The sequence below is a fragment of the Oreochromis niloticus genome, linkage group LG2 (genome assembly GCF_001858045.2).
Source record: "Oreochromis niloticus isolate F11D_XX linkage group LG2, O_niloticus_UMD_NMBU, whole genome shotgun sequence".
Taxonomy (NCBI): domain Eukaryota; kingdom Metazoa; phylum Chordata; class Actinopteri; order Cichliformes; family Cichlidae; genus Oreochromis; species Oreochromis niloticus.
In genome coordinates this window covers 18,368,428-18,385,801 of record NC_031966.2, presented here as the reverse complement: position 1 = coordinate 18,385,801, position 17,374 = coordinate 18,368,428, and the positions used below count along the sequence as shown (strand labels likewise).

At 39.6% G+C, this 17,374-nt stretch overlaps 1 protein-coding gene and 1 long non-coding RNA gene across 4 annotated transcripts in view; one reads left to right on the top strand and one right to left on the bottom strand.

Moving 5' to 3' along the window:
• Positions 1–17,374, bottom strand: part of tnmd (tenomodulin) — a 67,880-nt gene that overhangs the window by 19,665 nt on the left and 30,841 nt on the right. For both annotated transcript variants that reach the window (XM_025910814.1, XM_005467384.4), the window contains exon 3: positions 57–197. In XM_025910814.1, the coding sequence (XP_025766599.1) occupies positions 57–197 (141 nt within the window). The remainder of the gene's footprint in view (positions 1–56; positions 198–17,374) is intronic.
• LOC112848027 (uncharacterized) lies at positions 6,846–13,164 on the top strand. Of its 2 annotated transcripts, XR_003221899.1 has the most exons (4): positions 6,846–7,006; positions 7,324–7,442; positions 10,173–10,350; positions 12,971–13,164. It is a non-coding gene; the product is annotated as an uncharacterized LOC112848027 (long non-coding RNA). The 2 variants fall into 2 exon arrangements; XR_003221900.1 differs by lacking the exon at positions 10,173–10,350.

Here is a 17,374-nt window from a genome sequence, read left to right as displayed (position 1 = left end):
AGTTTTTCATCAAAAGAAAAAAATAGCTTACATGGCCTTGTTTAACCTTTACTTACATTTTTGAAGTCGTGGACCTCGAGAATCTCCTCACTCCCATTTCCCATCTTGAAGATTTCAACGCGGTGAACTGGGTCTATCTCCATTGTACTGTCTGTCTCCACGCCATCCACCACAGCTTTGTACTCATGGTCATACACCTGCAATGACACAAACAACCACGCGCCCCTTTGATCAATGCACGAGCGATGCTTTTACCATTCCTTACATCATTGTTATGTGCTCAATAATATAGATCAGTGAAAACATCAAAAATTAAGCAATTTTCTGAATTTTTCAGTCCTCTTTAAATGCTTAACAGTGCTTTACAATTTAACAATGCTGCGCCGCCAACATCTCAGATTTTTTTCAATTATTCAAGCAGGTCTGGTGTTGTTCTCATTGACAGCTGTTTCACTGAAAGGAAAAAACAATTGAGTCAATGGTGGCACAGAATGCAGGATTACGAATTGGAATTTCATTTTCGGGTGCCAAAACCAGAAAAAACAAAACAGCCGCAGAATAATTGTCACAAAATGATGAGAAGTGTGAATGAGATTGACACATATTTACAGGCTATTGAGTGCCGGTTTATAGAATATTCAACCCTTAAATAAACATATGTTTTCATATGTCACCCGCATCTGAACGGAGATCAAAATGATCCATAATTACAAAAAACCAACAGATGAATATAAAAGACCTGCAGAAAACATGACTACAACATCAGACTGAATAATGAGGTGGAATGACAAACCAGCTCCCATAAGAAAGGATAAGAACAGGAAAAAATATGAGTTTGAAATACTTGAAGCTGCAGTGAACTGGGTCAGTATCAGAGGGGGTTAGAAGTCAAGGGTTGGAAGGTAACACAGCTTTTCCAAACAATTTAGTTTTATTTTGGAGGATTACATCATTTAACTTTACACACAGAAACAAAAAAAGATTTCACAGAAACCAAAAACTAACAGGGTCAAGCTTATTAGCTCCCCTGATGCTAACAGTCAGTTGTTTATCCTTTTTGCTGGATAACAACCTACAGTCAGTTGTTGTACTTTCAAGATGTCTAACACATCTCTGAACTTCCTTCAAATTGGATGGTCCTCTGGCATGGACCTTGGATGCTCAATCCAGTCAATAACATTCATTTTGAACTTCTGGATGTCGTCCTTCACCAGGAGTTATTTATGTTTTGGCCCATTGTCATCATAGAAGGCAAAGTGACGACCCAGACCCAGTTTTGCTACTGGATGCTTGAGGTTTTCTTTCAAAGACTTCACGTATCCTTCTCTCTTTGTGATTCCTTCCATCTTCATGAGATTCCCAGTTCCAGATCCATCCCACAGCATAACACCACCACCACGTGTTTCACTATAGGGTTGTACACATGAAAAGGACCACAAAGAGCTCAAGCTTCATATCATCTAACCAAAGGACACACTTACAGTATGCATAATTTTAATTCATATTGTACTTCAGTCTTCTGCACAAGTGAAGGTTTTCTTGGTCTGCAACCTCACAGTCCATTCCTGTGCAGCGTTCTAGCAATTGTCTTCTTTGAGTCTAAGATTCCCAACTTAGACAAGTCATTCACTACTGTCTTGGAAGTTCATTTGGGGTCTTTAGACACATCTCTCACAAGCTTTTTTTCTAGAATCTTTAAAATCTTTTGCTGCCTACTTCTTCCAGGCTTATCCTGTACTGTGTGGCTCTCTTTGAATTTCTTGATGATAGTTCTCACTCCAGTTCTTGACACTTGGAAACTCGGCAACAACTGTATATCCATCTCTTTCTTCATGAGCATCAACAATTCTTTTTCTCAAGTCCAAAATGGCTTGTTGAAGTTTTTATACTTTTATAGTTTAAATTGATTGCTAACCATCGGGTTTAACTCGGTTTTACACACTTTGAGGATTGCAAAGTTAAAGCACATCATTACACAGCAGTGGTTTTTTGCTGTGGCTCAATAAAAGGATCAGTTTTTCAGAGGGCTAATAACACTGACCCTGGTAATTTATGATTTTTTATGAAAACAATCTGTTATTGTGTGCAAAGAGAAACAATTTATGCTTTGTAAAGAAAACTAGTATGTTTACAAATGCTTTCTTGAAGATTCTTTACACTGTTAAAAAAAGCACTTCAGAAATTAGTGAAAAAAATAATTTTGTTCTCATCTGTATGTTGGAATTAATGTGAGACTATGATTATGTGGCTGTATGTTGGAAAATGCATACTTATCTTTAATGCATGGCTTTTATTTATACTATGATGCACTTTTTAATTTAAAAGTGCGATACAGTTTAAATTGTTGTTGTTATGGATGCCAGACAACAAAAGAGAATGACTAGACTCCTTAAAGCTGATAGGAAGACAACACCCACCCATCCACCCATCCATCCATCCATCCATCCATCCATTTCTTCTTCTGCTTATCCACTTCAGGGTTGCAGGGAGGGGGCTGGAGAGCTTATTCCACTTGCCATTGGGTGAGAGGTGAGGCTAACATACTGATACTGCTGCCTCCATTCTATAGGATGACAACAGTAACTCAAATAACCACGACCAAAGTATGCAGAAGAGCATCTTTGAACACACGCCAAACCTTGAAGCAAACGGCCTACAGCAGCAAAAGACCACACCAGGTGTCATTGTTGTCAGCTAAAAAAATGGAAACAGAGGCTGCAATTTACACAGGCTCACCAAAACTGTACAACAAATGACTGGAATTACGTTGCCTGGTCTGCTGAGGCTACATTTGACATGGCTCTGTTCTGTCTATCAGTGGGTCAGGCTGGCAGTGTAATGTATTGGGGGATATTTTCTTGGCATCACAGCCTACCTGGAGTTGTTGCTGGCCATGTCCTTGTCTTTACGATCACACTGTACCTATCATAAGAAGCGTGCTTGCAGCAGAATAACACGCCATGCCACAAAGCCAAAAATAAAATCAAACTGCTCTCTTGAAGGTGACAATGAGTTCACTGTACTTGAATGAGCTCCACAGTCCAAAAATAGCAATCCAATGGAGAACCTTTGCGATGATCTTTGCATCATGGATGTGCAGCTGACGGTAGCAGTGCTACCAAGGTGTATCTAATAAACTGGCAGTGTGTGTGTGAGAGAGAGAGGAGGGGGGTGTTGGGTGGAGTAAAATGTGCTGTTTTGGCTGCCCGCTGTGCCTGAAAAAGAGGTCGATTAAAGTCAACCAAAATAGCAGGAAATGTGCAGAAACCAAAAAAACAAACTAAAAGTGCCGAAAGAAAACCGCAAGGCCAAGGAGAACAGCTTAAATGAGTGGTAATTATCTGTATGCTTCCCTATAAGTGACTCCTTTTACATTACACAGTCACTGATAAGCCATTGTTAATATAAAAATATCCACTGTAGCAGAAATAAGTTATCACGGCTTCCCAGTTAGCTTCATTTGTTATCAGTTTTAAAACAGCGGCTGCAATATTTTCCAGATATCTTGAAAAATAAATGAAAAACAATATCTAACTGATTCAAAATGACAGCTTCTTAAACTTCTTCAAACAAGAACATCAGTGGTAGCATGCACTCGAGCAATTAAAATATTTATGTTGACAAGCTGTAAGGTTAAATAAAAAAAATGTATCGACAGAAGTTTGTCTGAAGTAAGCACGATAAAGAGATTTAAAATCTCCCTTACAGTTAGGGCTCTCGCTTCATTGTTGCCTTAAAGCGCCGTTGTTTATCACAACTGCTTGCTTATATACTGTTCTTGGACACGCATGGATAGCTCTTAAAATTCCCTGTCTGAAAAATGATTCATGCCCACCAGCTGAAAATATGCTATTAATATTTATGCGAGGGTTGTGTTATGATGAGAAATATATTGCTGAGTTCATCTTCATCTGTCTCAGTGGCAAATCAGAGCCTCGCCAATGAGACGCATGATTAATGAATACACTCAGATGGGAGTCCATCAGGATTTATATCCCCCATCAGAACCATCTGAATGTCCTCTAACGCTCTAACAAAATTAGCTTTCACTTTAAGCTCTTTCACATGTTCATTTTTTAACATGTTTTCCATCTGCTTACTTGTACACAGCTTCCAGGATATTCAAATATGCTGCATTACATGTAGGCAAGACTTTTCTTTTTTGGAGGAAGAACAGAGCAATAATGATCAAATGGGATATAATTCTTAATAGATGATCACTGTTAGACTGGCATAGCCTATAAATCACCATTAATACGGGTCACAGTAGCCTTGGCGCTAAAGAGAAGTAGAACTTCTAATTGTCAGGAGAAGCCAAATTAAGATGGGCTTGAGATTTAAGTGTCAATTGAGCAGTTATGGATAAAATTGGGGCTATTAAACAGTCTGAAAGTCCATGTGGTGAATTAAAGTTCTATTTGAGCATTTCTTTTATATTAACATAAAGGTGGAATGGGGGAATAGATTCTCGAGGCTTATTGATTTATACTAAAACAGTGAATTACATTTTCAGCAGGCTATCTCTTTTGATGAAAATCCAGCAGTGAGAATCTCCCCACCGCACCAGGTTGAAATAGATAATAATGTATTACAACAGTTTGACTTCGGCTGGCTCAATAGCCAAAGCTGCTGCTGTGCACAATAATTGGCATTCTGAAAATAGCAATGAATAGCCCTGTATGGCCTTCTTTGATACTTATAGATGCTCCAGTACATTGGGAAACTTGTAGTGTGATACATGGTGCAATAAGGGGAAAACTTTGGAGCACAACATAATATTTCACCTCAGTGTACCAACGGTGATCTTTATAATTAGTGCTTCAGATCACTCTCATTATTTTAGTTTAAAAAAATAGAAAAGCAAAAGTACATTAAAGAAAACTTGTTCCTCACAATTTCTTGCTTCAATTCTGGACTAAAATGAATTCACAGAAACTATCACTTAGCAACTCTCATAAAAAAAAGGCTGTGAAAGTTAATTAGCTTTTCATGTCAAACTGAACAGCCAGATGAAATGCCAGCACATAGGAAAAGCTCCAATTTATGCTACAATCTCTGTGCAGGGACAGTGAAAGGCTACTGTGTGACTATTTTGGTCTCAAAGACATTTAATGCACTTGAAACACTTCGACAATTATACTAGTGTGACATTAAAGCTGCAGTGGGAACGATTTTTATTCAGAAGTACACAAGGCACGTAGTTCGACTGAAAAAAAAAAGAGAGGCTAAGATGTCTTACTACATAAGCTGGAGACACTTGTCAAAGTTGACCATTTTTAGCAAACGGTTACATTGTTACAATTAGCTGAAATGGCTATGCTCTTTGAAGGAAATATCACAGAAAATGAGCAACACCAAAGATGTACAATAAATGAAACGGAGCAAAAATATAAGAAGGACATCGAGGACGTGCATGAGATAGGAGAGAAACAGTGACTTGCCATCTCATAGTGCTTGTGCTGTACACCTGCATGAAAATGATACATTATTCTAAATACATTGTTACTGCTTCCTACTCGTCTGTGAGTGAGACAGCGATTCTGACGCATGAACGATCCAACTGAGGCGCATCACCTAATGCAAACACCACTGCAGCGATCTGCCTGAATGAACGCTACGTTCCACTTTGCTTCATCCACATCACATAAGCGTTCTCAGCTCAGTGCAGTCTGAGCTAACTCCATCTGACATGGTTTGGAAAACAACAATGAGACTCTGGTATTTTGTTAAACTGTTGGTTCCTTAAGATTAACCATAAACTAAACACTATTTAACATTTTAGCCTGACGGGACAGCACAAGTTTTAAAGTTAGAACGTTGTTAATTTCATTTAATTTCATAAAGAAAATTGCTGGTTATAAGAACACCCAGCAGACACAAGACAACATTAGCATTCAATATTGAATTTAAAATTGTTGACTGTTTAGCTCCACAACACTACAGTATGCTAGGAGGCTAATTATCATAGGCTTCAATGTTAAAAAGCTCAATTTATATAAAAAATAAACATGTTTATAGCCTTCTAAAAATAGAGTTTTGGCTCTAAAGCTCAAACCCCATTTAGACAACTGTATGGCGCTTTAAAATGCATATATTCCAACTGTTAAATCATTATTGGAGCTTTCATTTAGGGATATGGTTTGTTTAAATGAAGGGACGATGTAAACACAAATGACTAGCCATTACCTCAACAAATATGAGGCACTGAACGGTGCCTTGTTTCTGGTGTTGGTCCCTTTCAGTGCATATTAGTGAAATTATCTGACAAATAATAATGCCCTGCAGAGGAATTAGCTGTTTTAATGGACTGGCCAAAAAGTCTGTATTCTGCCAAGACTGTATACAAGGGGCAATGGTTATTGTTTGGCACCGGAAAGTTTCAAAGGATATTTAAGAAACAGGTCTTGAGGCTGGAGTATGTGCAGAAAAAAAGGTGGCATTTATTAAGAAAAATCTTAATGAAACAAAAGGCCCCCGGGGAATTCAACCAAACAAACTGAAACTGCAATAAAACAAAACAAAACACAGCCTTGGAGCAAGCTGCCACCTCCTCTCTCCGCTGCTGTTCAATCCTTTACTAATGCCTTTCCAGCCTCACCTGCGTGAACCCCATCACTTCCACCGGTAACGGAAGACGTGATCAAAAGATGGCTATATCTATAATATATATAACGCTATACATCCATGTATTCACAGAATGCCAGTGACTAAAAGAAACCTCTTCCATGGTCTCCTTTACTGCTCCTGTGCCCTAATTACTAACTGCTCAGACCTCAATCATGCAAAGCTGTCTTCACTGCCACTGATTAACAGCTGATTCTCAGAAAAACACAGGTGAAGAGGAAAAACAATCATCAAAACATTGAACTCAGTCTAATTAACAGACCGATTCACCTACCAAAATAAACAACAGAAACTCATCATGTAATCAATAATCCCAACCCCTGCTGATAATGTTTGGGAATTGGGTATTGTCAAAAGGAGAAAGGAAGACTGCTTTAATAAGGTACTCTAACTACGAGGTATTGGTTTCTGTACCCTTTTCTAATCAAGCTAAATAATAACACAGCAGTCCACCCTTTCTTTCACATATGCTAAATTTGGCTAAAAAACAAAAACAACAACAAAAAAGATATCAGTGGACAAAAATTGTTTTTGAAAGATCTTCTTTGGATTTGGACTGATATTAGATCCAATTTTATTTATACAAAGTCTATTTAACATGCTTTATTGATGTAAGAGAAAACCCCAACAGTCAAGCACTCGCTGACAGTGGGAAGGAAAAACTCCCCTTTAACAGGAAGACAATTTCCCCCACACCAGGCTCAGGGAGGCGTGGCCATCTGCTGCAACCAGCAGGGTGTGAAGGGAAGGAGACAGGACAAAGCTAGAGGTTAATAACAACGATGAAAACTGTATAAACACATGGAGAGTGAAAAGAGGTGAGTGAAAAAGAAACATTCAGTGCATCATGGGAAGCCGCGAGCATTGTAGGCCTATTGGTAACTAAGGGAGGATTCAGGGTCACCTGATCGAGCCGTAACAATAAACTTTATCGAAAAGGAAAGTTTAAACCTAATCTTAAAAGTAGGGATGGTGTCTGTCTCCTGAATCCAAACTGGGGGCTGGTTCCACAGGAGAGGGGCCTGAAAGCTAAAGTCTCTGCCTCCCATTCTGCTTTTAAACATCCTTGAAACCACAAGTAAGCCTGCAGTTTAAGAGCAATCTGCTCTGTTGGGGCGACAAGACTATGAGGTCTTTAAAATAAGTTAGGCTCTGATTATTCAAGACCTTATATGTGAAAGATTGGTATGTTTTTCTATCCAGGAATACTTTTACTGCAGTGGCAGTGTGTTTGGAATCAAGCTGAAAAATGAAGTCACTGCCACTCAGATGTCCGTGTTCGTAATTCCATCAATTTTGACAAGATCCCCAACACGACTGGCTGAAAACAACCCCACACCATAACAGAGCATCCACCATGTGTTTCTGCTCTCCTGACCTACTTAGGGATGGGAATTGACAAGAATTTAGCAATTCCAATTCCATTATGGATATCACTTATCGATTGGATTCCTCATCAATTCTCTTGTGGGTTCTCACTGGCTTTGATTTGAGAGCCTCCACCATCTCTAAGCAGCACAAAGAAAGAAAAATTAATTGCATGCTGTGTGGTCAAACGTTAGTCCATGTTGGAGGAATTTCTTCTCTTTGTCGTGATCAGTGTTGCAGTCTTACTCAAAAAGTAATTATTGCACGGGTTACACAGAACTCTTTTCTTAAAAGTAATGTCGTTACTTAATTCCCCCCAGAAAAAACGTACTTTGTTATAGTATTCATTACAATACTTTCATGTTAAAGACCTGAAATGCATTGTCCCATAATTACCATTAAACATATAAACCTGAAGCTGCAGCTCCTTACACCATCACAAATCCCTATCCTACCCTACATGTGATCTCTCTCTTAGTATTACACAAAGCCTCTCTTAGCACAAAACGAGCACAAAGAGACTTCAAAGTAATCGCCACAATGATTCTACTGTAGAAACATGAACAGGTAGGAACGGAAGCTGCGTCCTGACTGCTCATCCTTTTGTTAGCTTTTGAAGTTCAGGGTCTGTCTGGCTGTTGGGCTGGGGGTTCAACATTCACTCAGCTTTAACCTCACTCTGGGTTCTTGGATAGCTTAGCGTTAGCATGCTGTTTGGGTTTGGATTCATCACCCCATAAAATCTATAGCCACTGATTTTCAGTCCAGTTCTACCAATTTGGCATACCTCAGCCTTTCCAACCTGTGTCCCTTTCTTAAGAATGGCTTCTGGATAACTGTCTCTCCAGTGAGACCTTATCTGATGAGGCTTCACCAAACCGTTGCTGGATCAACTAAAGAGCCGGATGCATCTCTCAGGTCGTGTGGCAGGATTTTGCTGATGAACATGACAAAATTTTAAGGACACACTGGACACCATGCTGAGTTTTGAGCTAACAGCTGTTTGAAAACGCCTTCTTGGTACAAAGATACTGTAATACCTATGTCTATTTCCTGTAAAGCTGTTATTTTTGGCATTTTTCATTGATTCGACTAAGAAATTGGAACAAATTACATGTTTTTGCAACAAGCTGTTTGCAAGTGTCTAAAGATAAAATTTTAAATTGGTTGTCTGTTACATGCAGATACAACACTGGTTCATCCCTTGAGTTAGGTGCCATTTTTATGCTTGAATGATTCATATGTCAGTGTGAACAGTGGCTTAACAAACAAACAAACAAAAAACATACCTTTGGAAATGGTCAGGTAGAAGGACTGAGCAGAAAATGTGAAGGAAAAAACCCCAAAGAAAAACTTGAGAAAGACTGGGGAACTACTGCTCGTGTAACAATGCAAGAAAGTCTGTCTCCCTGGAAACAAAATATATAAAGAAATGAGGGGTGGCTCAAGACTTCTGCACAGCAGCGTCTGTGTGTATGTGGCTGTGTATTTATATCTATCCCCAGAAAGTATATTTCTCCTGACCCTGTTATGTTATGACCACTATTTAAAAAATCTGTCTTTCCTAATGAAGCAGTTTTTTTCTTTGAAACACAGAGAGCTCTCTGAAATCCCATTTCATGAACTCTGGGATTTGACATTTTCAAATATGAAAGAGTTTCCTGTCATCATGTGAAGTTTCCTTCTGTGGCTGTAAGCAACAACCTCTAATCTGAAGTTCAGTCTCAAATCCCTGTTGTCTCACCAGCGTTACAACTTCTAAGAGAACACTAAAGTGCAAAAACAACTCGCAGAGTTACTTTATAAGAGCGCGGAGCAGAGACAACAATACAATGACGTCTTTAGATGTTATTTTTCAAAACTGAGATGTGCATTTGAACCCTTAAAGGTTACACTGCAAACAACCCAATGGTACTATAGTGAAATACACATTGATTGCAAAAGGAGTATTACTGCAAACCAAACCTTGTTATTTATCTGAAAAACAGCCTTCCACTATGCATGACATCCCTCCAAACCAGCTGGTCTTTTCTCACTTCGCAAGATGCCTTACACTCTTGTACAGTAAGCGATAAAGAATTCAGATCTCCACAGCAAGAAAAACATTCAAGCTCAGGAGCATGAGGCGATCGGTGAGGAAGCCTTCACAGACAATACCTTGTTTATTTCCTCTGTTCAAGGTTTCTGTCTGAAGTGGTTCTTAACAGCCTCCACCAAGATGGTTTCAAACACAGACTCACAGTGAAAGGAGTGAATGAGAAGCGGCAGGCACAGCCAGACCTGCAGGTTGTTTGTGTGAATGGGTTCTTGTGTGTCACCCGAGGACATTAAGCAAAGGTCACGTAGATGTTGTTACAGGTGAGTGGGCTGCAGTTGTTTCTGTGTGTGCGTGTGTGTGCATGCGTGCGTGGGAAGAGAGAGCGTAAGCATATGTGCACCTATGGAGGAGGCAGCCGTGGGAATGAGGAAGATGAGATGATGACAATATGTCCTCTCAGTTGTCCTTGAGGGTTAGAAGATAGGGGCTCCAGTCAGGCGGAACTGGATGCCTGTCACTCATGGCGGGGTGGTGATGTTGGTGGGTGGTGAGGCACGGGGAGGGAAAGGTGGCTCGGGGGCTGCACAGTGCACTGGGTCTCCTGGGAGCCATAGGCTGCCTAGTGATAGATCGAAGTGGGCAGCAGCTTAGACACTCACACCAGCGAACACCGTGTCCTTTTGGTTTTGGACCTTATAAAGTCCTTGCTGGTTTTAAAGCACCAGCAGACTGCTGGCTTCAAATTCAGTTTGACAAGGACTGCAATTCATGGAATTGTGTTTTATATAATATGCATTCAGACATGTGCTTTCTTTGAGCTCAGCTGGGTCCATGTGATAGTAATATATTCATGTGCTGAGAAATGCAATGTTGCCCTTTTGTGGTTTCTATTAAATGCTAAAAAATGTCAAAATTTTTTAAGCATTTTCAAAAATGAAAATAATGTAAATGTTACTTGACAATATTTGGTTATTCTGACAAAATTTGAAATGCACATATAAAACATACATAAACCACTATAGCACAGTTTAATCGGTTGCTCTAGTTTATTAAATGCACTTGGTTAAAGCAAGACTGCAAACGTCTCTCAAAACTGAAAATTCCCTCTAAACCTTTCATGAATTGGGTTTCTGGATCTAGAAGAATATTTGAGCTCTGATTAATGTGGGATATATTTTTGCAGTATCTGCTTTTAATTCAGTTTGATGGGTCTTTATAAGGATATCCTGTAAAATTAAAAGGAATCTATATATATTATATTTAATATTTTTAAATGGTATATATACCAATTACCAAAAAAAAGAAGAAGAAAAGAAAACACATTGTGCATTTCATCCACAACTTACTAGAAATGTCATTATTTAAAAGCCTTGGTGAAACTGATTTTTCCTAAATCAAATCTTACGATTAGAGATGTGAATCGTGTTCGAACTACTGTGGCTGTGATTTCTAAAATAGTGAGAAAGCAAAGCAGCTGCTGCCTTTGTCCAGTCACAGTTACAGTTAAATCTGGGGAACTCAAACTAAAACTCAAAGTAAAAAAACAACCCCCCAAACTCATAAAAACCCCTTCAACATTACTGTAGAACACATTATTCAAAGTTGATTCGAGATAGTCTGTGATCTGCAAGTGAAGCATGGGTCTGCATGCTCAAAAATCTAGCCAGTTTCCATGCTTCTTTTTTTCCATCAGCCATCTTTTCTGAGCGACTTGCTACTGTACCCTTTAAGCAGCATATTTCCACACCGCTTGGCAAGGTGTTCTTTTCAGTAAAACCGCTACTTATTTATTTCAAACATACCTTTCTGACGACAGAACTAATTTTGAAATTTCTCTGGCATGTCCAGATGTTGCTTTTCATATTTCACATGCTGACTTTTGTGATGAGGTCACTCGTTACGTTTCCATTTGATGACTCTTCCATGTAGATGCTGTTTGTGCATCATCACTTTTGTGCCAGCTAAACCTTCTTGACACAGGAGTTCATCTGCCCCCATATGAGGGTTTTGCTTCGCCTTTCAGACGAGCAGTTTTATCCGACAGTTTCCTTGCTCTTCTAGATCTTGCCTCGACATCCACAGTTGTTCTTCAATGCCATTTCTTAATGACATTTTATACAGTGAAAAGTGCAAGCTGGAAGCCCTTTGATATCTTTTTATAGTCCTCTGCTTTGTAGGCATCAATTAGCTTCATTTTCAGTCAGCTGCCGTGAGGAGCCCATGTGTTGAGGTTTGAAAAGATTTATCAGCTCTTTAACACCTGCCTTACAGGTCCCAAAGAGTCAATTAAGGACCAAGAAATTAGTGAATTTGCAGACTTTACATGTTACCATTTTTAAAAGTTCAATAGAAAGTAACATTGCAGCTACATAAAATTATACATTTTAATGTCCGTTTTTCAAAAATGTTTTATATTTATTTAATTTCGCTTCAAAAAGTTAGGTTTGTAATTAAAACTTTTAAACTCAAGTCTATAATCTTCTAATATCTGGCCACTATGGTTCTGGAGAGTCATTATTATTATTAAGGCTGTCTGAAACAGAGCTTTTAGGGCAGTCTGAAGCCTGGGATTTTGGCTTATAGTGATTACTTGCACACACGCTGTCCTCATTATTTGAAACTTTGGCCACGTTTAATATGGGAATTCACTGTATTTCTATTTGAGAGAAAATAAGGAAAAGCATAATAGGTTGCCTTTAATAGCAGATCACAGGATACCAGTGTGTATTTTAAATAAAAAGCAGTGTTGGTGGTCCACATGGTGGGGGTGACAGAACTTTTGCCTGACTTGAATCCACTCACCTTCTGGGGCTCTGCGTGTTCCCCCTGTGCCTGTGTGGTACTCTGGCTTCCTCCCACAGCACACAGACATGTATCTCAGCTTTACTGGTGATTCTAAATTGGCTGTGAGTGTCAATGGTTGTCTGTCTCTATGTGCAGTACAGGGTGTACCCAACCTCTCACCCTATGACAGCTGACATAAGCTCCACCCCCACTGTGACCGTGAAATGGAAGAAGATGGATGATTCGAAAATCTGACTCAACCTCTATTCAGCCTGGAGACAATATTGATGCACGTCCATCAGTTTTTGACATTATACTATGACCACTTGGGACCAGGGAGATGACGTCGGAATTTCAACCGTATCTGCTGAGTGTATATGTTTTTTTTAAGAATATAATGTACAATTTTTGTGATAAAAAAAGTTTGACTCTTTTTTAGTTTCTTTGTCTTAACTGAGAGAATGTACATTAAACATTAATCAGCATCAGAAAAAGTCCTGAAAATAGGCATTCTGTGTTTTTAGACACGGCAACGTCGGCAGCAATGTGGATGCTCTGCCAGGCTATTGTGGTGAAAAGAGAGCTGTGCGTCAAATCGAATCTATGATCCCACCCTGGCTATAGCTCTCACAAGCTCTGGTTAGTGACTTAGATCATGGGTACGAGAAACAAAACATTTGTTTCCTCTGTATGGTGTCTGGGCCTCCCTAAGTGATAGGATGATGAGTTCGGTCAGCCGCTACTCTTCCACATATGGTCCTCCACATAAGGAGCCATTTGAGGTGGTTTGAGCATCTGACTAGGATGCCTCCTGGGCACCTCCTAGGTGAGGTGTACCGGGCATGTCCTACCTGGAAGAGGCCCCCGGGGCAGACAGAGGACATGCTGGAGAGATTATATCTGTTGGCTGGCTTGGGAACACATTGGTGTCTCCCCTGGGGAGCTGGAGGATGTGGCCAGGGAGCTTCTCTGCTTCTCTTGCCCCTGTGACCTGGACTTGGATTAGTGACATAAAATGGTTCGATGGATGGATAGCTGTTTCTCTTTGCACATTGGCTCTGGATTTTAACTAGTAGTTTAAATAAAGTCCTTGTGTCAGTCTCCATTTTATCGCCTTTTGAACTGGGTCATAACATCACTGCCTAACCTTAGCTGGTTAAAAATGATGGTGTGCTTTCTGTGCTTGCTTTAAACTCTGAATGGAACACTTAACTGTTCACTATTGAAAGAAGCTGACATTTTTTGAAGTATTCTTAAGAAAATCTCTGAGTTGCACTCTCAATGAAACTGCACGTAGTTGTTCTGTATGAGCGCTGAGTCACACAGACTTTAACATCTCTAGGTCTTCTCTGTTGTAGCTGTTGTTTGTACAATGTCAAACGATTGAGTATTTCAGTCATACATTCACTGCAGTTCATATAAGTTTTTTCCGTACCTTTGTCTTTAGGATTTCCTTATTATTAGTCAGTATTTTTTGCAGTAGTTTGCAAATGCTTCAAACTGAATTCACATCAGTGTTTGTCTCAGGTATAAAAGGAATCATCTGGCTTCCTCCTCTTCGTTTTTATTGCAAAGCTTTAACTTCGAACAGCTGGGCATAGCAACGCAGAGCCAGATCACCCCAGCTTTCTCTTCTGTGATGCAGAGGAAGCTTTCTTCCTCTCACTGGTTCCCTTGTCTCTATTGCCGGGTCTTTGTCCTCCGGCAGCCTGCACCAGACACATTTTTTTGGAGCTCAAATCTCCTCACAGGGGCCATCACGTGAGAACAGCTAATGTCTTCCAAGCACTCTGAATGTCTGCTGTTTTTTTTCCTCAGGAGTAAAGAAAAAGGAACATCTCAGATACATTTAAAATTGCAACTGAAGAAACTGACCTCTTTTACAAACGGTGAACACAGTTATTGCCAGAAAAATGACTCCTCCCCTTGAATAATGACAATTAAAGAGATCCATAAATATACATATACTGAAGTTTCTACAGAAGCCCAAGAAAATTAAAGGCATGAAAGGAAACCAAGGAGAATCCTAAGAAACACATTAAGCAGAAACTGGTTCCTATGGAAATATTACTTGAAAATGAGGATCTGCCAAGGAAGTAATTACAGCTGCTATGGAGCTCTCACCCAGAAACAGCAGTGCAGATGGCCTTCACAGATATGAACACATTCTTACAGACACCGTGCGGTATGCATATTTATGGATGTATTTCCTCTTGCAAGGTGATTTTAACAGATTTTGTATGTAAAATAGAGAAAGGAGGAAAAGAGACAGAGAGAGAAAGGGGGGGATTTGATTGTATGGTGTCTTGAGACCATGGGGATTATGCTTGTGGACACTGATTACCAAGCCTGTCAACTGCCGAGGTCTGGAGAATTTGGATAAATGAAGTAGGAATGCTCACCAGCTGCCAAACACATGCAGGCTGCTGTTTGGTGATGCCTGCCGAATACAGGCAGCGTGTTCTGGACAGGCGCCAGCACAGAAAATTCAATTTAGAAAATACTGGTCACTCACTAATGCGTCATCAACCTAGTCTGTACAGGCTAAAATGAGCCCATTGGCAGTGCATGACATTAATCTCGCTGAAGACAACCTGACAATGAGCACAGCACAATGCAGTGCAACATGTTGCAAACAGTAGAAATACAGTATGTGGGTGTACAGTACAGTGCCCATTTTATAATCACATGGCATCTATTTTTTTTAAGTCCCTACTACATTCACATGCAAATAATGGAAATCATTTAAAGCTGTATATGATAATTTAGTTGAAAGAAAGAGAAGAGAAGAGAGAGAAGTCTGTTAGTACCAGCACAATCAGGATGAAACACAGCAGAGGAATTTTAAACACAGAGAAAATACTGTAGGCTGATGGATGCTGTGCCTACCTTTTACATAAAAGAAGCAAAAATGTGCACTACAGCGCCGATCATTTCAGTGTTTCTTAATCATGATTTTGAAACACTTTTCACAGTGTGCTTATAATTCCTCGCTTGCAGCTTATATTGTGCTTTACATACTTGTTTTTCTGTTTGACTTTATTCAAAATAAAGCCCCAACCCAATAAAGTAATACTACCATTAGTGTTGTATTTTTGTATGAAAGCTTCAAATTCTACAAGCATATTGAAAATGTGATTGAACGCATGCTTCCTGGAAATGCATTCCATTTGCTTTCTGCCCATTATCCACTCTTGTAATACAAACTCCACTCACGGAAACAACAGCATGATTAAGCCTTTTATGCTTGAGTTTAGTTGCTCACTGCACTTGATAATTAGATTTTTGGAAGGACTGGAGGTCTTGGAGTTTATTAAAAATAGTCAACAGTGACATGAAGCATGAGACAGGGTTTTTTTTTTTGTTCATTACTGGCCTCAACCACGGTTCTTGTGCTGTCTTAACCACACAAGACACAGGATGTGAGCACCACTACAGTAAACGCAAATTAAAGGCGCTGGTCATGCAGCCCACTGTACAGCGTTCAAAGGTGGGAGCACACCCCCACTATTTTGAAGACACCGCCACGTCCACCACAGAGATCACATAAAAAACAACCCCAAACTGCCTATGCACGATTTGTATTTCAACACCGATCGCCTAAGTTGGGTAATTTAATTTATCCAAAAGGGATTTTCTGTCACTTTGATAAAAACACACAGTGAGCGTAAATACCGACACAATGACACTGATATCAGTTGCTGCTGTGATTATTATAACATTAAATTTGACCCGTCGATGCCAGAGTTGTGAACTGATTTAATTAGTTCAGCCGCGTAAACAGCAGCCGGTGTTTGGCAGATAGCTTTGAAAAGAGAGTCATTTTCTTTCATCGCTGTCATTCTGTCATGTTGTTATGTTATATTATGAAACTGGTCAGCGTTTAAAGAAGGAGCCATTCTTTATTAGATATTTTGCTTAAAAATATGACTAAGCTATGACAAAGTTTGGGTCTACATAATACCAGTCTGGCATTCACAAAATTACATCCATTTCAAAAAGTCATCTTTTTTTCTTCTTTTCAATATCTCACGACTGAGTCCTCAAGACTGACCTTGCAGTGATATCCAAATTCAGCTGCTGGTATCTGTGCAAACCTGTACTTTAGAGCAATATCGGATTTAACATCAATCAGCGACTCCTTCAACTCAATTGTCATTCCTGTCAATTTTGCCCCCTGGAGAAGATTTTCTAATCCCCTCTACAAGATATTGGCCAAATCAGGGAAATACTCTGGATACCACAGCGATGAGCTCAGACATCGTGTAGAGACATGAAACACCTTCTAATTGGTGGGAGCCTAAAGATACCTACGCTAAAAAAGCAACCAGCAGAGAAAAAATCAAAGGGCCAAAAGCCAAAAGCAGGAAATTTGACAGGAATTAATTAGAGTATGGCTTCACTTGCACTTCAGGTGTCAGAGATCCAGGGAAGGACAAACTAATGTTGTTTTAATAAAGAAACTAGAAAATAATTGGTCTTTTCCATCATCCTTTGAGCAGCTGTGATCTGATCTTATGCTGCACAGGATACGAATCTCTAAGCAGCAGGACACAGTAA